Raw genomic sequence first — 23154 nt, 5'->3', positions numbered from 1 at the left:
CGTCATGGCCGCTGGCATCAGGCTCCACTCACATTTACATACAAATACATTCACAGGCGCTGATGAATAATGAATAGAGAATGGACACTGTGGGGATGGTGTGGATCAGGATCGGCCGTGTGTGTGTGTGTGTGTGCGCGTGTGTGTGCGTTGGGGTGGGTGGGGGTAGGGTGGTGTGGTTAATGACTGGAAGTCTGGCATATGGGTGATAAAACTACCATCCATTCCCCCGAAAACCTGAAAGGAGACCAGGCTGGATTCATGTTCATCCTGGTTTAATGCTCTTAGTATGTCGCCTCACATCTTTATTCAATGCAAATTAATTAGACAAACTACATTTCTCTCCTGTAAACCTCTTCCCCCGCCTGGCGGGCTGCTGTGTGCGCCTCACTGGTGAAATACCTTGGTCGGGATTAGCGAATTAGCCGCTCATGGTTGGGGATGGATGGGCCTAATCCTGGCGCCGAGCGACCCAGGAGAGGCCAGAGACGGGCGTTCGTCTTTCGTGAATGGAAGGAAGCGCTCGGCTCTTTTGTGAGCTGAGGCCTGCGTTGTCCGGTGGGGGTTCAGTTCTGGAGGGGAATGTGGGTTTGCTCGGCGCACACCGGTGGCCGCCGGTACCTCCCGGTAATCCCAGCCAGCTGCGCTCGACGCCCGCAACACAACTACCACACAATAGCATCCACACAATAGCGCACAAGCTCTTCATCGGGCTGAGGTTTTACTTAAACGCTACCCCCATGTGACCTCTGCTCATCTGCATACAGTTAAACACAAACGCACGCATGTACGCGCGCATGCGCACACACAGACACACACACACACCACACACACTTACACACACATACACAAATACACACATATACACACCACCCACACATAAACACACACACACACACACACTCCATCAATTCCCTAGCCTACCATCTTAGCTCTCTTCCTTTCTCCCAGTGGTCACTGTTCCCTATTGATAACAGCGAAGTCTCCTCCCAGCAATGTGTTTCTGAGTGTATGTGTGTGTGTGTGTGTGTGTGTGTGTGTGTGTGTGTGTGCGTGTGTGCGTGTGTTTGTGTGTGTGTACACCTACTGTATTTGTGTGAGTAAATTTGTGAGAATGTGTGAGATTATGTTCACTCTAATACTTTTTTTTTTTTTTGCACGGCGTTTTTAAAATTAAAACAATCTCCGTCCACATGAGCGCCTTAGCACCATTTCAGAAATAATCTCCATCCATGCAAGTACAGTACTAACACCCCCGAAAACGCATATCACATGACATTCACTTACACTGGATATACATGTGCTGGTGCAAACAGCAAGCAGATTGTCTGCTCTGCATTTACAGTAGTTATAGAAAATACTATGGAAGAAGACCAGCAAGGATGAAAAGTACTGTATAACGATACTGTATAACGATACTGTATAACAATAATGTATAACGATACTGTATAACGATACAGCATAACGCCGATGGACATGGGAATTGTCGCAAATCACTGGAATAGCTTGGCTCCTGTGCATGTAGGCAGTAATAGCAGTAATATCATTATAAAACCTTATAAAACGCAGGATATACTGTAACTGCACAGTAACAGCTGCTACAACAAAGTCAGCAACACCTGTAATTCATTATCCATGTTTAATTAACCACTGGTCAAGTCGTTTGTTTTCTACTGGAAAAGGGTCACGTGTGTGTGTGTGTGTGTGTATGTGTGCCTGTGTGTGTGTGTGTGCGTGCGTGCGTGTGTGTGTGCCTGTGTGTGTGTGTGTGTGTGTGTGTGTGCCTGTGTGTGTGTGTGCGTGTGCCTGTGTGTGTGTGCATGTGTGTGCCTGTGTGTGCCTGTGTGTGTGTGTGTGTGCCTATGTGTGTCCGTGTGCGTGCCTGTGTGTGCGTGCGTGCGTGTGTGCGTGCGTGTGTGTGTGTGTGTGTGTGTGTACACAGACACAATGCCCGTCCTGCTGTCCCTCCCAGAGCAGAGTGTGTGTGCAGCCCTGATAAAGTGATTCCGTCTCCCTCCATCTGCAGCTACGGGCCTCTTCAAAGCGGGGGTCAGGAGGAGCATCACTTCCTGGTCTGGGCGCGTGTTCTCAGGCATTAAGGGGATTGGAACAGCGTGAAGAGGAACCTTTACGCCTCAGCCAACAGTAGAACAATGGGACTGGGCTGAGGAACATCGATTTAGCCGCATGTTTCAACCACACAATCCCCCACTGAATATCACGCCTGCAATAGACAAACTACGCATGGGTCTTTTGCAGTCCCTCATCGAGCGAGTATCGTTTTTAAAGCTGTGGTGTGTATTTTGGTCTGCTTAATCCTCTTCGTAGACTGGTGAAATTGTTGTTTCAGATATGATGTGAAAGTATTTATTTCATGATAGTATTTATTCAATCTTTATTTAACCTCGAGAGTCAACTGAGAGCAAGCTCTCATTTACAATGACGTCGAGAGTGAGAGTGACGTTTACTGTGTTTACTAAACGTGGTTCGCGCCGTAAATAAACATCTGTATTCCCCCCTCACCAACATGGCAGCCCAATGGACGCTGCTTACCCAGAACGACAGCTGGAGGTTTGTCGTTAACAGGAAGCACAGTGACGTTGAGGTCGTAAACAGGAAGTGTGCCGTGCAGGGGGACGGGTGGGGGCGGGGCGTCGCCATGGCAGCAGATGTCAGTCCCTCCCGCCTCCCCATCTGAGACGATCAGAGTGACCGAGTCGGACACGGGGTTGGGTCCGATCTCACCCCCTAGGTCAGAGAGAGACAGGAAGTTAGAAGTGTTGGGCTGCGTTCCGAATCGCATACTTTTACTTTTTACTAGCAGTACTCTATGTACTACAGCTGCCCCTAGAAAGTACGTGCTTTGAACGCAATACGCATACAATTGGGACATACTACTTTGTCAAAACATTGCACCTTGAAATTTGCCCACATCCGTCGCAATCCTTAAAGCGACGTTCGTCGACAGCTGTCGCAACTTGCACACAGGATTGTGGGTCAGAATAGCTAGAAAAGCCTGCTGGCTTGCAGAGTATGGCAATACCAGGATGTCCTACTACATTCGGTCATATTTTGCAGTATGCATGTGGCATACAGTACTATGTATTGGGACATACTACATCCTTTTTTGGCATACTATATAGTATGGAAGTATATGATTCATAACACAACCTTAGTGTCAATGAGACAGGAAGTTAGAAGTTAGACGTTTTTGACCACATCCGTCGCTGTCCATAAAGCCTCATTCGTCCACAGCTGTTGAGACTTGCACATGTGGCGTAATTTCCACTGTGCAATGAAAAATGTTTGTGGGTCAGAATAGCCAGAAAAGTATGCTGCCTTGCATACTGCAAAATACGACCAGATGTAGTAGGAGGACATCCTGGTATTTTTGCCATACTGCATGTGGCATACTATGTATTGGGACTACATCCTTTTTTACATACTATATAGTATGGAAGTATGCGATTCGAAGCACAGCCTAGTGTCAATGAGACAGGAAGTTAGAGATGTTAGTGTAATTGCTGGCCGGCCTTATATGGAGAAAGAGGAAAGACAAATATGTTACACTTCACACTGAATAACTGAAATGTTAAAGCAACTACAAGGAATTTTTGATTCTTGGTTGGTTATAAAACAGTCTCGTTTTAATACTGATGCCTCTACAATTAGCAAATGCGGCGATCAGTGAGAAGACTGATATTATTCTATAGATATCTGTTCGGCTGGTCAGGTTATCCAGAAAGGACAAAACAATTCACAATATTTACCTCGTCACTAGCTAGCTCACAAAGCAAGTAGCTTTTCGCTGAGATCTATACGACGGAAAGTGGTGGTGCTCATGGGAAATGCAGTCTTCTTTCCGAGAAAACACTACCGCTTTTGTCCAGAGGTGCCAACACACAACAACACAAACTGAATAGCAGGCTTTAATGTAAATGTAAGCTTTCCAGCTCCATCTCACCAGTGTGGAGGTAGTAGATGAGCCCCAGGATGACGTCCTGCTGGGAGAACTTGTCCACGGTGGCCCCCGCTCTCTGGAGCTCCCCGCGCCCGGGGGTCCGGGCCAGCATGTAGGTGAGCCTGGCGTCGTCGCTGTCGGCGTCCGTGGCGAACAGGTACTCGGCCGTCACCTGCACACGGCCCCCTTCCTTGCAGGTGAGACCGCCACGCAGCCCCGGCCCCAGCTGGGGAGCCTCGTCGTTGACCGGTAGAACCTGTGGAGGGAGGCGGGGGTGGACAGGTGAGACTGACAGGCTCCCCTTCAAACAAATAAACACTTGTGAAAAGTAACCAAGTCTTACACACGTATTATGAAATGTAAACAGATCATGTATGAACTAATGTGTGTGGGTGTGTGTGGGGGTGTGTGTGTGTGTGTGTGTGTGTGTGTGCGTGCGTGCGTGCGTGCGTGTGAGTGTGTGTGTGTGTGTGTGTGTGCGTGTGTGTGTGTGTGTGTGTGTGTGTCAGGTATAATCACATAGCTGTAGACCACTTACCTGCACTGGAAGCACTACGTCAGCAGAGTTGAGTCCATCAGTGACGATCAGACCCACACTGTCCTCCAGGGTCTCTGAGTCATCGTGGATGTACCTAACGGGACACAGAGATCTATGCCGCTATGTCCGTCTCCATGTGTGTGTGTGTGTGTGTGTGTGTGTGTGTGTGTGTGTGTGTGTATGTGTGTGTGTGTGTGTGTGTGTATATATATGTGTGTGTGTGTGTGTGTGTGTGCGTGTGTGTGTGTGTGTGTGTGTGTGTATATATATGTGTGTATGTGTGTGTGTGTGTGTGTGTGTGTGTGTGTGTGTGTGTGTGTGTGTGTGTGTGTGAGTGTGTGTGTGTGTGTGTGTGTGTGTGTGTGTGTGGTCCTACCTCACCCGCAGCCCCCTCATGTCCTGCATGGTGAAGCTGTCTCCGATGTGGAGCTCTTTTCCCTGGAGCTCCATCCTGCCGTGGGAGGGGGGCCTCTGCACCGCCACCCTCAGCGCCTCCGTCACGCTGTCCACGTCGCGCACCAGCACGTGCTCCTCCGTCACCAAGGAGGCCCCGCCCTCCTCCACCCTCAGCAGGTTGGTGAACACCTGGAGGGGGAGTCCCAGTCAAACGAGGGAGACGGAGAGACTTGAGTATTGGAGTTTATCTGTATTGAGCATAATCTTGGAGTCAACAGCAACATTTCACTGTGACTGTACACCGTACTGTACATTACATGTGACAAATCAGTGAATCTTTAATTTTGAATCTTGAATCTTGAGACTTTTTTATGTTCAACGTCAAAATCGTCATCATATATGTCAACTGAACTTGGATTTCCGCCGTTTTACTCAATCTACCCCGACTTGATCCCACCACGCTGCTGACATCAATCAAGATGGCTGCTCCACACATCAACGATGTGAAAGCTGTAATAAGACTGTTTATTAGCACTTCTGTCTTATTTGTGAATCATTAAATCAGTTGTACACACAGTACTGTCCAACTTCTATCAGTGGACAATATTGCTACAGTGTTCGTACTGTATGCGCAAAATAGCATTGTTATCAACTGGTATTGCTAACATTGGCTAACTAGGCTAAACTACAAAGATGGGGCTAAAGTGAGATTTTCGCCTTTAGCTTGGAGCGCTTTTAACTGGGGTATGACATCACGAACTCGGAAAATCCGATGTTTCCGGAAAATCCGATGTTTCCAGAACGCAGCAATACTCCCTCCACAACATCAGCTTCAACAGAACCATGAATGAAACAGAAGGGTCACCAAACGACAGTCCGCAGGGAGACAGAAGCACAGTTGACCCCTAACCTCAGGAGCCTGGTTGTCCACCGGGGTCACGGTGATGTTGAAGACCAGCCCGCTGACCGTCCCCCCGTGATGGTCGCTCACGGAGAAGACGAACTGGACAAAGAGAGGCTCTGGACCGATGTCCTCGATGGGGGGCATGTACACTACCTTCATGTGGTTGACTGCATGCTGCAGGAAGGGAAAAGGGGGCTTAGCGATGCTGATGAATACCACATACAGTACAATAACTGTGACACATATTGTACGTTAAGACAGAACTGTACAGTTATTTTACGATAATGTTACTTCATGGCCTGTAAAACAGCTCTAAAACTCTCTCTCACTTACCTGTGTGAAGGCCTTCAGCACCGGCACCATCGGGTCCTTCTCCATGGAGCTGGTGCTGTCTGTATAGAAGAGTCTGCCCGCGTCTGGCATCCTGCAATTAGCATGGTAAACGGTAAATGAACTGCACTTATACAGCGCTTTTATCCAAAGCGCTTTTCAATGAAGGCCTCTCATTCACCCATTCACACACACATTCACACACCTATGGCGGCAGCTGCCACGCAAGGTGCTAGCCTGCTCATTGGGAGCAATTTGGACAGGAGGAGCTGGGATTTGAACCGCCAACCCATGGTCAGTAATGGACCCGGCTCTACCTCCTGAGCTACAGCCATCCCACGTCACGTTTCATAGAATAAAGTGCAGAGAGGAGAGAGAGGTCCTGATAGGAGAGAGAAAGAGCTGTGGAGAGAGAGAGGTCCAGAGGGGAGAGTCTACCCAGCATGCCCCGGGCTGAAGCAGGTCTGGGTGATGAAGTAGGACAGGTCGGTGTCCGGACTCTCCGTGTCTGTGAAGTGGAGGTGGGCCGGGGTGAGGTAGACCACCTCAGTCTCTCGGACCGTGATGGAGCGCACGCTACCCGACACCTCCACCGGAAGCTGGTCTTTCACCGGGAACACGTGGACCACAACAGTCTGGGACGGAGAGGGACAGATGATGTCACACCAAGTCCCAACACCCAACATTCTAAATTTGGCAGTTGTTAGAATGTTGGAAGTTTAAAATTCAGCTGCAAAATCCATCCAACTGACGCTAACGGTCACCAACAAACATGGCACCCCAATCCAACGTTGGTGTTGGTTGGCGTTGGTTGGGGTAGTGTGCAGACACCTTTATATTCATTAATGAAACGTCTAGCCGTATTGCTCTGACGATGCCACACTCACGTGTCTGTGGGAGAGGTTGGGGGGCTGGTGGATGTCTGAGAGTGTGAAGTCAAACGAGTCCTCGAACAACTCGTCTCCTGAGTGTGTGTAGTAGATCAGCCCCTGGGACAGGTCCCTCTGGAGGAAGCTCTTCACCGGGACACCTGGAGGACACATCATGCCTGGAGCTTTCACCGAGTCCCTGAATCCAGCTCATTTGAGTGTGATTCAACAGTGACTCACTGAACCCAGCTCATTTGAGTATGATTCAACAGTGACCCACTGAACCCAGCTCACTTGAGCGTGATTCAGCAGTGACTCACTGAACCCAGCTCATTTGAGTATGATTCAACAGTGACCCACTGAACCCAGCTCACTTGAGCGTGATTCAGCAGTGACTCACTAGAATATTTTGTCTTAAGACTTGTCATCCAAAGCTAGATAAATAAAGAGTTAGTTAGAGGTTGTAGTTCACATTAGAGCTTTTCAGACTGCAAAATAGGATTGTTTAAGAGTGTGACAAAGTGACAAAGGATAAACTGCGTGCGTGTGTGTGTGTGTGTGGGGGGGGGGGGGGCGTGTCTGACCTGGCTGCTGTGCGTTGTTTTTCTTGACCAACTGCCCCGCCCTGGGGAAGGTGACCAGCTGGTACAGGATGTAGTCGTCGCTGGAGTCCAGGTCAGAGGCCAATAGCATGTAGTCCTCCACCAGCACAGCTCCACCCTCCTGCACCTCGATGGCCACGTTGTTGATGAGGAAGGGCGGCGTGTCATCTTTGGGCAGGATGTAGATGGGGAACTTGTGGCGGATGCTGTGGCGCCCGTCGGTGATGCGGAACACGATGTGATCGCGGGTGGTGTCGCTGTCGGAATGGTGGTACACCACCACACCCTCCCGGAGGTCTCGGACCCGGAACATGAAGCCTTTCCCCCCTGGGGGCCGGAAGCAGACATTTGTTTGTTGCATCCCTCTGTCGTTGTCTGCAAGGGGTTCGTTGTAACGTTGCCTTGGAATCAGATTTGAAAAGTTCTGCCTTGAGGAGGAGGAGATCGCTTTCTATACCACTACAGCGTATCCAGGCTAACTACACAGCACATTGTCAAAATAGTCTAATGGATTATTGACATGTGACATCCTGGACCCCAAAGTGGCCCCCCCCTCTCTGCAGAAAAACTCCATGTTTTCAATCATAAACATATTTTACACATAAGCTGTGATTTTTGTTGGATGCACATCGTCACTTGGAAATAACAAGTTTCTCTTAGCGCCTGAAGGCGCCGTGTGCTGGCTCGCACTTCTCCGCTCCCCCACTGCTGGAGACAGAGTGAGGAAAATGGCGGCCTTCCCAGTGCTAGCGTGCTGCGCCCGCCCGGCGCCAGGATGGGCGCACGCTTGCCAGGGAGACAGAAGGGCAAGGTCACCAGACAGATTGAGTGATGAATGGTCACGCACTGAACCTCATTAGTAACTTTATCAAGGGGAAACAGCTACAAGTCCAACGGAGAAAAAAACTTGATAATTGGGCCCAAAGGTGGCAGTGGGCAGCAGGCCCAAAAAATCGGAACACGCTGCTTCCCAACTTGTGTTTGTATGTTTGTGTGTGTGTGTGTGTGTGTGTGTGTGTGTGTGTGTGTGTGTGTGCGCGCATTTGTGGTGTGCATGCCTGTTAGTGTATGTGCTTGTGTGTGTGTGTGTGTGTGTGTGTGTGCGCATGTGGCATGTGTATGCATGCGTGTGTGTGTGCATGCGTGTTTGTGTGTGTGTGAGTGTGTGTGTGTATGGGGGGGGGGGACAGGCTGCTCTCCATTTGTCTTAAGGCGATGGACCAGGCTGGCAGTGACTCTCCCCAGCGTCAACATCCCAGAGTCGGAGGTCAGAGGTCAACAATTCCCTCCACCCACCAAGTCCCTGTGAGAGAGATGTGTGTTTGGGTCCAGAACGCTCCCTCTACGGAATCATTTCTCTCTGTCAAGGGTGGTTTACTATCTGTTTGAAAACCACAGAAGTCTATACGACACAATTAAAGAGAATATTGTGCTGTGTTACAGAATGGGCAGGACTGTTTATTATTTGATTTAGCCAGTTCCTTTAAATGGGAGGGAATGGAATGGTTACCAGAGATACGATAGGGACCCCATGTTATCCAACGAGGCTGAGTGGAATAACATGTTTCCGCTGCAACAAACTACTTCACATTTCAGATGGCTATTCCCAGAATGACTCCCGTCCTCGTCTCTGCCAGGAACCACTGGAGCATTAACCTGCACTGACCCTACCTTTCTTTCTTTCTTTCTTTCTTTCTTTCTTTCTTTCTTTCTTTCTTTCTTTCTTTCTCTTTCTTTCTTTCTTTCTTTCTTTCTTTCCTTCTTTCTTCCTTCCTCCTCTCTTTTTTTCTTTCTCTCTTTCTTTCTTTCTCTCTTTCTCTCTCTCTCTCTCTCTCTCTCTCTCTCTCTCTCTGGTACTTCCTCTCCCTCCCTCTCTCTCTCTACTGCTCTCTCCACTGAGACCTGGCTGTTTGGGGACATGGGGCATCTGTTCTTTGTGCACAGTGGCATGAAATGGCATAAGTCTCCCCAATCTGCTTCACTCAGGGCCCGAGCAAGCAAAGCCCCGCCTCGCCGTGCGCTGGGGTGGAAGGACAGACGCCGGAGAGGCCGCGGGCTGCTGTGTGGCGCTGCGAGCGCCCCTGGCCAAAGCGGCTACGACCCCATTTTACACCTGATTAGGAAACACATGCAGGCCACCTCACATATATGCTTCCTGGACCGCGCACACGACCGACGGTCGACACATGGAGGAAAACGGGCGGAAAAGGCCAGACCTCCCCGGGACCCTCCGCCTTCTAACGGGGGGGGGGGGCGGCTCTGCCTTCTCCATACCAGCACAGAGCTGTGGAGGGGAGGGGGGAACCCTGAGCCTGATTTAGAGGCACTGGGATGCTCGTTGATGCAGGAGCATATTGAAAAATTAGGGTCTTCTCTGGTGCTTCTCACTTTGATTAATTCAATAACTGGTGTCCTCCCATTCACTAGAGACTACGGGGCCTACTGTAGCTACTGGTGCTTGTTTCAATAGATGCCAGTAAGCGCTGGGGGAATTGCTTAATGCACTCGCTACTGTACCTGCGCGCCTCTAAGCATTTCGCACATGCGTGGCGTTTGGACCCGGTTCTCGCCGTATCACCAGCACACAGAATTCGACATCGTCGTATGCATTGCACGAATGGATGCTGTGTTTTTGTATGCCGACGGGCGAGACCATGTTGAAGTACCTCTGTGTGTGTGTGTGTGTGTGTGTGTGTGTGTTTGTGGTTGTTAGGGTTAGGTTTAAGATATTCTGCGCCACTGTACAGTATGTGACCTTTGACCCCCACCTCTGATCCTCAGGTGTCCATGCAGGGGACCGTCCACGGCCACCAGGTACACCGCCTCGATGTTGTCATTGTCCACTATCTGGAGGTCCTCCCATGTGATCGGTCGAGACTGACCCTCCAACAGATCGAGCCCTGCAAGGAGGATAAAGATATTTTCTAATCAGTGGTTGAGAACATTGCTGGTAAATGTTGGAACATCAAGCTTAATATAGAAACATTAGTTGTTACATATTGTTCATCAGCTGTCAAGAACAAAAAAAGTTTGAACAAATCATTATGCTTAAGGATTTCATTGTACATGGTACGGCAAGGCAATGCATTTTATTACTATTTATTACTATTTATATTTATTATTATTTTATACAATTTATTTGTATAGCACATTTCCCAACAAGGCAATTCAAAGTGCTTTACATGAGATATTAAGAGCATCAAGACAAAGGTCAAGAACACATTATGAAAGGACATTTAAAACAAAATGCAGGAAAAATAAAATACAACAATAAAAATTACAGTGTTAGAATGAATACTTATTTGATTTAATAAAAAGCAGTGGCAAAAAGATAAGTCTTCAGTCAGTGGCAAACAAACCATGTGCATTTCTCCCCCTCTTGGGGGGATGGAGGGGGTGGATCCTCACAGGTGGGTGCCAGTGAGAGGGGTAGAGTGAGAGACTCCCCCTCTTGGGGGGGTGGAGGGGGTGAATCCTCATAAGCGATCGCCGGTGAGGGGGTGTGTGAAGACTCTTCCTCCAGGCTCGGGTGTCTCCTATAATCGAAACTTTGTGGCGGGGGGGGGGGCCGAGGCAACTCTTCTTCAAGGTTTCTGCCATGTTGTGTTATTGTATGTCTTCTTCCTGTTTTGGTGCCTCTTGTCTTGTCCTTGGCAGAGGGAACAGATGGATGACGCAGGAAGTAGAACAGGTTGGAGGTAAACAGTTTTACTCCTGACTTGTAGGAAAAGTCCATTTGCCTTAAAGAGATGTCTGCGCTCCCAGAAAAAGTTGAAATTCTCATTGAAGTGCACTGAATGGATAGTACCGTACATGTAGTTGAAAGCCATGTGTTCAGTGCCAACAGTCTGCTGAATCTCTCATCCCCTCTTCTGATTGGTGGTAGAGAACCACTGATAAACACCTCAGCTTTCGGAGAACTGCGTTCAACAGATCAATAAAGTCTTGTTTAAGAACTGCAGACAACAACATGATTTGTCATCATGTTTTTCACAGTTGGATGTATAGCCCCGATATGCAAAGATTCTTCCTGTCATGTCAGAGACCATATCCTTCGGAAAGCAGAGTATTTTGGTGTTTTTACTGCACATGCTTCTCGCATCTTTTACAGTAAAGTCACCCACAATCAGAGTTTGAGGCCCAGTCGTTAGCTTTCCCTGTAGCCTTTTCCTTTCTGATTTACTCTCAGTTCTTACCCTGCTGTGTGAAGATGAGATGTGATCCAGGTCATCAGATGGAGATGCAGGGTCCTTCAACAGTGGGGCAAATTTGTTCTCCAGCTGTACACTTGGTTGTGGGGGAGGTTCGTTGCTGGCTCTTCCTTTTGCAGCTGTCCATGGCTGTGTCCTACTAAGGACAGGGGTTGAAGAGGCATTCTGCCTGGATGATAATGCTGGCCAGCCAGTCTCATCACAAATCTCCGGGCGCTGGGCTTTGCCTGTTACCCATCCTCCCGTTTCCCTGGGAAATAATTTACTCTTAGGTTTTGCACCAAGAGAGTTCCAGGGAGGACGACCACTTGTAGATGTATTACCCGGTACACAGCTCTCCTGTTTCTTGGTAGTCTAGTTGGTGCTAATTAGCCGTGTATTAACATGCTCTTGTCTTGTTTTGAATCCATGGTAAGTTGGTGTCTTTCCCAGTTAGTCCATTGACTTCCACTCTCACTTATAACCAATTAATTTTGGTTTCCATCTCTGTAATCTTCTGCAGAAGTTTGTGGAAGTCCTCTGTGGAGAAGGGGGGCATCTTGCTGCCGCGCTCACGTTATGATGAGCAGGTAATAAAATGTTGAAATATGGCAACAGCCTACTATAGCTACAAAAAATTACAGACAAGTATCCAGGAGCTGCTGCTCATAGTTTCTTACAGAAGAAAAGCAAGAATTTCAGCAGAAAAATGCAAGCGAAGGGGAGAGCAAGCAGCAAAAGCATCTGCACTATGCGAAGTCAGGAAGCAGAGTGCCTGTACTGTATCTTGTCCATAATGACAAATAAATAATAAACTTGAATAAACATCCTTGAGGGTGAGGTTGATAGGATTTTGATACAGAGAAAGGTGGGTGTGATCTGGGTATAATACAGACAGGGTAAGTACCTATATTCCATGGTTAGGTTGGGGGACTGAGCTTCTTCCACAAGATACAGTGTGTTGGACCCAGGATAGTTGAACTCATGTTCCAGAGTGAGGGTTAGGGTAAGCGTTATTCTAGTACCCATGTTCCAGGGTTAGCGTTAGCATTATTCTGGTAAGTACCCACGTTCCAGGGTTAGGGTTAGGGTTAGCATTACTCTGGTAAGTACACTTGTTCCAGAGTTAGGATTAGGGCTAGCATTATTCTGGTAAGTACCCATGTTCCAGGAGACTCGTGGTGCGTTGGTCTCTGATGCTCTGATGGACACGTGAACCAGGATGGGTGGGCTGGCGGCATAGGACCCATCTATGGCCTGGAACTCAACCTGGAAAATAATATTCATTCACTCATAGGACCCATCTATGGCCTGGAACTCAACCTGGAAAATAATATTCATTCACTCATAGGACCCATCTATGGCCTGGAACTCAACCTGGAAAATAATATTCATTCACTCATAGGACCCATCTATGGCCTGGAACTCAATCTGGAAAATAATATTAATTCACTCATAGGACCCATCTATGGCCTGGAACTCAACCCGGAACAGAATATTCATTCACTCATTCAAATTTTCTCACTACAGACAATATACACAGTCCACTGTCACTACTACTATCACGAGTTAGAGTTACTTCATCACAATCTCAAAAAAATGTAGCAGTATAATAAATATAGGGATATACTAGTTTGGTTGAATCCAGATTTAAGTGGGATCTTCAGAACTACACCATATGCTCCCCATGAGTCCCTCTGAGGAGACGGCCACCCACCTCGTAGTTCCTGCGGCCGGCGTGGCTGCTGTTGGGCGGCTGGTAGGCCATCCTCATCTCGTGCAGGTCCTGCCAGGTGAACGACTGGCTGGGCTTGGTGTGGTCGTCCAGGTGGGTGATGTACCCCTCCGCCGGAGGCACGGTGACGTTGAAGACCAGCTTCTCCTGGGGGGTCTCGTGGTCCTTGGCGTCCAGGGCGGCGGTGGTCAGGGGAGTGAGGATGAACTGGTCCACCTCCAGGATGAAGGAAGCCATGAAGGAGGCCTGGGGGTGCTGGTTCTGCATGGCCCCATGGATGAACACCGGCAGCCAGACGCTCTCTGTCTGGGGGAGGCCGAAGGGAAGTTGTTAGGTGCACCTACCCAGCAAACACGCAGTGATATCATCTCCTAGACCAGGGGTCTGCAACCTGCAGCTCTTTAGTTTAATTTTAAACTTCCAACATTCTAACAACTGCCAACTTTATAATGTTGCGTGTTGGCGTTGGTTGGGGCCGTGTGCAGACACCTTAAAACTGCGTACGATAACATGGTGAGCAGCTGTCCAGTACCTCCAGCAGGGCCCTGGAGGCCTGGTCTCGTAACTCCACACGCAGGGGGACATAGTCGATCTCAGGAGAGGGGGGGCTGAGGTGCTGGTACTTCACACCCCAGCTGAGGAACTCCTGACAGTCGGCTTTGAGGAAGCGCAGCTGCTGGGTGCCATGGAGACAAGGCTTGTTCCCTGGGCAGGGTGCTGTGGTTTGTCTGCCTATAGGGTGAGGGGAGGTTGAAAGGAGGCTGTCATCATTGGAAGTTACAAGTAGGTGTCAACGATGAGTTAACTGATGGTGAATGAATGTTCAGTGCTATAATAAGTCACTAATTGTTCATTTCATGGAATGTTCATATTCAAAACAATAAAACCACAGTTTACAGTGCAGTTGACTTGGACCAATGGACCCTTTCAATGGAGCCAATGGAACCTTCGGTCACTAGGGCAACGACTTCTTGGTCCAAGTAAACCGCACTGCAACGACTTGACTCCACAGCGTCCGTCCAGGTCAACTATCAACCATCAGGAAATGAATCCATTTTAATTAGGTTCATTTCTGGATTTTTGGTTCATTTCTGGATTTTTTCTGGATTTCTGGATTCTTAACGCTGACAGTTGACGCTGATGGACACAGTGGAGCCAAGGGGTAAACTGTGGTGTTATTGTTTTGAATATGAACATTCCTTGAAATAGTCAATAAATTGTTGCCCTAGTGACTGAGTTCCGTTGGTTCCATTGAAAGGGTCTATAGCTACTGTGACCTACAGGATATCAACAGACAGGTCATGTTTAGAATTTCAATACTAAAGAAGTGTTTCACAATACATAAATACACTTTTTCTCCCTTTGACTGAAGTGCTGTTTTGCCCTGAGAAACATGAACAGATGATAATGTTTGACCTTTCCGCTGCCCAGACTCATGTGCCTGTGCTCCAGACGCGTCCTCCTCGGTCACCAGCTGGCCCAGCGACGGTACGTTTGTCTCTGATGTCATCAGTCTGACGGTACAGGCCACATCGGGCCGGCTGCGGATGGTCAGAACAGAGCTGTCGATGACATTGGACAGGCCGTAGAACAAGGGAACCACCAGCGGAGTAGAACCCAGTTCCACCAGGCTGTCTGTAGGCTCCACGACCCGCACTCTGAGCTGAACAGTCTCCGTGAAGGTGTTGGACTCTGTGAACCTGGAGAGTGAGACAGAAGACCTTCGAATGACATTCGTAGACGGGCAGAAGATGTCACACTCACTCTCGCATGCAAAACGATGGAGACTGAATGGCAAGGTCGAGGCTGAAGTTTGAGAGATTCTTGACCCATGCATGTGCAGGGATAAAGGTACTCTAGCTCAGTTGTGATTGGTTGCCGGGCCTCACCTATAGACTCTCAACAGAACTGTATCCTCTTCTAGTACAGGACTGCCATTATGGATGTACTTCACCTCATCCTGCAGGAACTGGCAGTCAAACACCTGCAACAAAACAATATTAGTAGAAGCAAAGCAATGTTCCATACAGACACAGAAACCACGTTACAGAACACCTACAGAACAGAACGTATTATTCTACCCTCAACAAGCTCGTCCTTTTTTTTGCTAGAGTCAAAACATATTTGAGGAGGATATCTGAGAAAGATGAAGGAAAAAGAAGTGAGAAGAGAAGACTCTAGCAGAATCTAGGAAGGTGTGTTGATAGTCATCTTTATTCTTACCTGAGGGGTGAGTTTTCCCACTCTCTGGGTCACAGGTTCATTGAGCACTACCTCCACTTTACAAGAGTCTGTCGTCTGGTCAAAGCTGATCAGCAAGTCTTTCTCAGTCACAAACACAGACCTGCCTCGAGCCACCTGGACGACAGAGTTCACTCGAACCAGACTCTGAGCACAGGCATATGGCAGGACAGCCATCACAGTCAACAACATCCAAGAGTAGACTGCAGCGGCGGCCATTTTGGCTCAAAATATAATCCTTTGTTATCAGAGTATTGGTGATATTATATGTGATATATCTGTAGGGCTGAGCAAAAGCAATTCAGGAAGCACAAAATGGCAGAGGACTGGCAGTTGTTCAACTCATACGTTTTCCAGAAACCTCCGGATAAGTCCTTCAGCGATGCCTGACTGTCGCTTCATCTCTCCTGGACAATATCAAAACCTGCACAAAAAAGAGACTAAATATAATTTGATTCATACAGCAAAAAACAACACATTTCACATCTCTCAAAACTTCTGTCCGCCTTGACTAGCGAGCTGACCCAGACGTACGCAGCACACAGCCAGAAGTCTGTAGATTACTGAAGCAGGAAAATGCTTTCACCCTCCATTTCACTTGAAAACAAGCCCATTGCAGGAAACAAGGGGTTAATCTGTGCGACCTCTCTGAGGTGCTGGGAACGACATCGGGGGGTGGATCAAAGAGTTTGGGGGAGGGGAGGGCGGGGTTGGGACTGACGTGTCACTTCCTATTCAGCCAGTCGTGTGCGATGTTGTTAGCGTAGTGGGTCCACGGCTACTCTGAGGCATGCCAACTGGACAGAAACTGATGGAGACAGCTCAAGTTTCTATTTTACTTGTTGGATATTGTTTCCTATACAGATCTTCACTGGGAAAGAGCCCTGGAACATTCATTTCGATGTGAGAGGCATATCAAGGAAGGGCCTGATTACTGGCATACCAACGGGGAAGTGCTGTACGCTCGGCAACAGCTGTTCCTATTGTTTGTAACGAGTCACTGGGGGTAAATGGAAAACACATTGGGTTAGTGAGGCTGGCTAACAACGTAACATGACTGCAGGTTCAGTTCAGTCTGCTTAATGTCTCCTCACGTAGCCACCTAACGAAGACATACCATCACACATAACACATACACTACCCTACTTACAGTAGGTAGAAGTTGAAACTTTTATATTGGATGTAATTGGTGATTACAATGTAAAGAAACTTACAGTAGCTGAAAACACAATGCAAATCATTTGACAGTTGCCCTGTATATGTCAATGTGAAGCTATAGTAACCTACAGTACACAGTAGGACGTAATACTGCTTGGAGGAGTCTGACTTGCTAATGACACTGTAAAGACACTTCAGAGAAAGTTTCCAGTAAACTCTTACAGCTCTATTTACGCAAAGCCAGTAAAACTGTGCAGGGCAGTGTGTGTGTTTTTGTGTGTGTGTGAAAGAGAGAATATGTGTGTGTCCAGTATGTGTATTTAAGAGAAAGAAATCCATATCCTTCACTAAACGGTGTATTTCCCTTCCAGACACTGTGACAGTTGGAGTATGTTATTGTGTGTGTGTGTGTGTGTGTGTGTGTGTGCGTGTGTGTGTGTGTGTGTGTGTGTGTGTGTGTGCGCGCGTGCGTGCGTGCGTGTGTGCGTGCGGAGGCGTTGGCACATACCTGCACTTGGGAGCTGTTCTAATATTCTCTTCTCCTCACCATTTGCATGCACTCAAAAAAGGAGGAATCCACACACACACATGCACACCGACACACACACACACACCGACACACACACACGCACACACACACACAGTCATACACTCAAACAGGGAAGAACTCAGTGAGACAAAACAAAAAAAAGTGAGATAGTGACAGAGAACAAAGAATCACTGGGTCTCCACGGCTGTAAGACTCTCTCTCTCTCTCTCTCTCTCTCTCTCTCTCTCTCTCTGTGCCACACCAGGGAAGAGAGACTGACAGACAGAGAGGGAGAGAGAGAGACTGAAAGAGAGTGAGGGAGAGAGAGCGAGACTGAAAGAGAGGGAGAGAAAGAGTGAGAGAGGGCGGGCGGGGGGGGGGGCAGCTTAACCTCAGAACACAGGAAATGTGCTGTGCAGTTCCAAGTTTAACTTTACTATTGCACTCCACTGCTCTCCTATGCCCAGATGTTCATAATCCCTAGAAAGAAGAAGCCTGCTTACAGTAGCTATGGAACAGCTACAGAGTCAGAGAGAGAGAGAGAGCAGGTCGCTGAACGACTGATCTCTTTTTAAGTAATGCCATGTTGGATTCTTTCCTCGAGAAAGAGAAAAAGCTTGGAGGCAAAAAGATCAATTTAAAAAGATGCCTTTACAAAGGGTTTCGTATCGATCCAACCTGTTAACTGGGAGGCTGTAGCGTTGATGTTTTATGGGAGCACATTCACAGGTGTCCTGAAAGTGCTGCACAGACAAAAGGAAGAGAAAGGACTGGCAACACAAAGGCTTCTTAACACACAGCGACAGTCCCAGCGTTAGTGTGTTAGTACCTCCCATTCTCTCTCTCTCTCTCTCTCTCTCTCTCTCTCTCTCTCTCTCTCTCTGTGTCTCTCTCTCTCTCTCTCTCTCTCTCTCTCTCTCTGGAGGTTGACTCTCTCTCTCTCTCTCTCTCTCTCTCTGTGGAGGTTGACTCTCTCTCTCTCTCTCTCTCTCTATCTCTCTCTCTCTCTCTCTCTCTCTCTCTCTCTCTCTCTGTGGAGGTTGACCTGTGGGAAAGACAAAGGCATGCCTCTACCCTGCTGGGCTGCTATTCTCAGTTGAGGGGAGCTACACTGTTCACCCCCAGTCTTCCTCTCCCCTACATCCAAACACACACACACACACTCGCACGTGCACACACAGACATGCGCAAACACACACACACACACGCACACACACATTCACACACACACACCACCAGTCTGTCTCTCCCCTCCATCCAAACACATATAGACATACCTCCTCAGTGGAAAGGAACAACAACAACAATATTCAGTAGCAACAACAACAACATCCATCCGGACCTCCCAACTCTGCAGTCCATCAGTCCAACTAGGGTTGATGGGTTGTGCAGGTGTGCATGGCGCAGCCCGGGAGGAAGCCTGGTTAAGAGCTTAAGAGGGAAGAACGTAAAAGGGTCCTCTTTTTTTTTTTTATGTTTCCTGTCGTTGTTGGCTATCGGATGTGGACTTTTTCATGTTGAATAAAAGCAGAATGTTATCTTATATGTATAATGGCAACGTTCTACAGAAAGTTACGCCCTTGTATTGTTGACGTAGGCATTCTTGTTTTTTGTTCCAAGCCAACCAAGGAAATAGTTTTCTGCCCACAGGAAGAACATTCCTGAGAATCGCATTGTAAGGGTGTGAAAATCCAGACCAATGAATAAGGTGGCCATTTAGTTTGAGTTATTTCGACCAGGCGGACAGAATCTAGGTGAGCAGGTAGTTTACTTGCACTGACAACTAGAACTGATCCTTTCTTTAGAGTTGATACTAGTACTGTCAGTGCAAGGGGATTAGATACTAGTAGATTCTGGGGGATTAGATACTAGTAGATTCTGGGGGATTAGATACAGTACTAGTAGATTCTGGGGGATTAGATACTAATAGGTGCTGGGGGATTAGATACAGTACTAGTAGATTCTGGGGGATTAGATACTAGTAGATTCTGGGGGATAGATACAGTACTAGTAGATTCTGGGGGATTAGATACAGTACTAGTAGATTCTGGGGGATTAGATACTAGTAGATTCTGGGGGATTAGATACAGTACTAGTAGATTCTGGGGGATTAGATACTTGTAGGTGCTGGGGGATTAGATACTAGTAGATTCTGGGGGATTAGATACAGTACTAGTAGATTCTGGGGGATTAGATACTAGTAGATTCTGGGGGATTAGATACTTGTAGGTGCTGGGGGATTAGATACTAGTAGATTATGGGGGATTAGATACTAGTAGATTCTGGGGGATTAGATACTAGTAGATTCTGGGGGATTAGATACTAGTAGATTCTGGGGGATTAGATACAGTACTAGTAGATTCTGGGGGATTAGATACTAATAGGTGCTGGGGGATTAGATACTAGTAGATTCTGGGGGATAGATACAGTACTAGTAGATTCTGGGGGATTAGATACTAGTAGATTCTGGGGGATTAGATACAGTACTAGTAGATTCTGGGGGATTAGATACTTGTAGGTGCTGGGGGATTAGATACTATCAGATTCTGGGGGATTAGATACTATCAGATTCTGGGGGATTAGATACTAGCAGATTCTGGGGGATTAGATACTAGTACATTCTGGGGGATTAGACACTAGTAGGTGGGATTAGAGATTCTGGGGGATTAGATACTCGTAGATTCTGGGGGATTATACATTAGTAGATTCTGGGGGATTAGATACTAGTACATTCTGGGGGAATTAGATACTAGAAGGTTCTGGGGGATTAGATACTAGTAGGTGCTGGGGGATTAGAAGATATAGCTGTATGTGTGTTCCCAAGCGTACTGTACACATGCTGTACACATGGATGTATATAAACCCTGTTCGTCCTCTTTTTTATGCTTACTACTCTGCATCTGGTGCATTTTCCAACCTTGCTGTAAATTTTAGCTGTATCTATCTATCTATCTATCTATCTATCTATCTATATATATATATCTATTTCATATGTGAATGTACTGTGTGATGAATAAAGATTTCTTCTTCTTCTTCTTCTTCTTCTGATACAAGTATTGTAGGTGCTAGGGGGTTATAAGATAGATATCTGTGGTAGTCAGAACAAGCTGTGTTACTGCAGCAGCAAAACACCATCATTCCTCCACACTTCCCACGGCAACATGTAGAAAGACAGGCTACATTATTATGAGCGCCGGGACGATGGATTGAGGTGAATGGTATTCTCTGAAAAACACGCTGAATCTAAACTCTTTCTTTAGTGACGAGTGTAGCACCGATTACTGAATGAGGAGCCAGTGTCCAGGGCATTCATGCATGTCATACAGATCTGATGAGCAAAAGCGCTAAAACACATGTTGTAAGAAAAACAGACTTTTTGACCTGGCCTACTTTGGGAAGCTTTGTGTTCACTGATGACAACTCCATTTGCAGACTGGATCAGAGACTTCTGTAATTAGGTAGTTTGCTAGTTCTTAAAATCTGAATCTACTACTAGTTTGTGAATTAACTTCAAGACTGCCATGATGCTAATAAGATAATAATAGGTGAATTATTATTTTGATGTAGGATAATAAGCATGCATGTTTTGTAAAATTGGTGGATTTGTTTATTTGACCATGTGCCTTTCTCATAAACATGCTTTTGGACCCTTCCTGCCTATACTGTACACAAACAAAAACACATGGAGATATGCATGTACACATACACACACACACGAGCACACACACACGCGAGCACACACATACACACACACACACACAGACACACACATGGACATGGGAGGGATGAGCCGTGGCCAGTGATGAGTTGATCAGACCCAGTGGAAGCTTGCTGGCTGAGACGATGGCGTTGGCCTGTCGGTCTTGATTAAGACGCCACTGAGTCCAATCAGGAATGTGTTGAGCCGTATTTAACATGAGGCTGATACAAAACACTGCCACCTGTTTTCTGCCCTGATCCTGCTAATGACTGAAATTAGACTCCTGCATTCCCTGGGATGAGTCATTCAGATAATCTGAACTCTGTGATTAATCCCTCAGATCATCTGAACTCTGTGATTAATCCCTCAGATCATCTGAAACCTGGGATTAGTCCTTCAGATCATCTGAACTGTGATTAATCCCTCAGATCATCTGAACCCTGGGATTAGTCCTTCAGATCATCTGAACCCTGGGATTAGTCCTTCAGATCATCTGAACTCTGTGATTAATCCCTCAGATCATCTGAACCCTGGGATTAGTCCTTCAGATCATCTGAACCCTGGGATTAGTCCTTTAGATCATCTGAACCCTGGGATTAATCCCTCAGATCATCTGAACCCTGGGATTAGTCCTTCAGATCATCTGAACCCTGGGATTAGTCCCTCAGATCATCTGAACCCTGGGATTAGTCCTTCAAATCATCTGAACCCTGGGATTAGTCCCTCAGATCATCTGAACTCTGTGATTAGTCCCTCAGATCATCTGAACCCTGGGATTAGTCCTTCAGATCATCTGAACCCTGGGATTAGTCCCTCAGATCTGAACCTTGGGATTAGTCCTTCAGATCTTAACCCCTCTGAAAGGTGATACAGTTGACTGGGAATTGATCACAGAGTGCTCTCTCTTTTGTGCTGGAATGTTAATTAATCTAGGGAGTAAATTTGTAACGGAGACCCATTTGGATTATTAAAGAGGACATGTGGTATGGGGCAATCCCATTTAAAATATAAAGTTCACCTTTTCCTTTCTTTGCTCTCTCATTCGTTTCAAATGCTGATTTGAATTTGTTGAATTCTGTAGTCTTTGCAGAGGTGTTGCTTTCTTGAAATAGATTCCTGTTCTTATGTTTTTTTTTTACTAACACTGTCACACTTTAATCACTGGCTGAAAGTTGGTTCCAAATTTAAGTTTGTTGTTTGTTCTTATTTAAAGTACAGTACACGTTTGACATTGCTATTGCCAAGCAAAGACACCACCAGAAACTATGCTATAATTCTGACTGCTGTCCAATCAAGTGTTCAGCGACTGTTGATGGTGGAGTCCGGGAAAGCGCTGGCCTGCTGTCCACCCGGGCCTGCGGCTGCTAGCAGCGCCATCACATCTCCTCCTCTTCATCTCTCTCTCCCTGTGACCCATGATTACACTCTGGAACATTCTCCAGCCACTGCAAAACACTGAAGATTCTTTTCGATTGAATTAGTTTGTTGGATGCAAAGTCGGTAAACATTCAGTGCGAGTACCACCAGCGTTAAGGTGATCATAGTCATGCCTGGGTGTGGAAACCCAGATTCAGCAACGCATTGAGAGAAAAAAGGACTTGAGGCCCACTTCTCTTGGCGAGAGATCCATCTTCACAGTTCCATTGGCTGAGAAGCTGAATATCTATCAGCAGCCCTTTAAAATAGACTCACAAAGTCTCTTAATTATCAGGTAAGAAAGTGACACCATCAAAAGAAAGAGTGAAGACGCGGAGCCACAAATAGAGAGATAAACGTAAGTGAGGTTGGAACTCGACCATCAACAGAGAATCTCCACAACCGGTGAGGTTGGCATGACATGAAGCCCGGAGGCATGATGGCAGCCAATAAGCTACATGGCACAGGACCATGGCACAAGAAGAACCTTACTGTTCCCTTCCACACCTTCTCCAACTATTTATTTTGTAAAAAATGTATTTAACCTTTATTTAACCAGTCAGCAGCAACTGTGAAGCCACAAAC

The 23154-nt window shown here is 47.1% G+C and overlaps 1 protein-coding gene across 1 annotated transcript in view; it reads right to left on the bottom strand.

Moving 5' to 3' along the window:
* The window catches only part of frem1b (Fras1 related extracellular matrix 1b), a gene marked incomplete at both ends in the record, with an annotated part of 39035 nt that extends 23050 nt beyond the window's left edge, over positions 1-15985 (bottom strand). Inside the window, 16 exons of the mRNA XM_084436146.1 lie at positions 2554-2748; positions 3965-4217; positions 4500-4593; positions 4876-5084; positions 5806-5973; positions 6133-6223; positions 6568-6764; positions 7017-7159; positions 7583-7927; positions 10369-10500; positions 12951-13059; positions 13508-13831; positions 14058-14257; positions 14942-15225; positions 15415-15509; positions 15749-15985. Coding sequence (XP_084292272.1) covers positions 2554-2748; positions 3965-4217; positions 4500-4593; positions 4876-5084; positions 5806-5973; positions 6133-6223; positions 6568-6764; positions 7017-7159; positions 7583-7927; positions 10369-10500; positions 12951-13059; positions 13508-13831; positions 14058-14257; positions 14942-15225; positions 15415-15509; positions 15749-15985 — 3076 coding nt within the window. The remainder of the gene's footprint in view (positions 1-2553; positions 2749-3964; positions 4218-4499; positions 4594-4875; positions 5085-5805; positions 5974-6132; positions 6224-6567; positions 6765-7016; positions 7160-7582; positions 7928-10368; positions 10501-12950; positions 13060-13507; positions 13832-14057; positions 14258-14941; positions 15226-15414; positions 15510-15748) is intronic.
* Positions 15986-23154: the final 7169 nt, after the last annotated feature.

The sequence above is a fragment of the Borostomias antarcticus genome, assembly GCF_949987555.1.
Source record: "Borostomias antarcticus genome assembly, chromosome: 3".
NCBI classification, from domain to species: Eukaryota; Metazoa; Chordata; class Actinopteri; order Stomiiformes; family Stomiidae; genus Borostomias; species Borostomias antarcticus.
The sequence above is the reverse complement of the archived record's forward strand: the minus strand, read 5'-3'. Positions and strand labels throughout refer to the sequence as shown.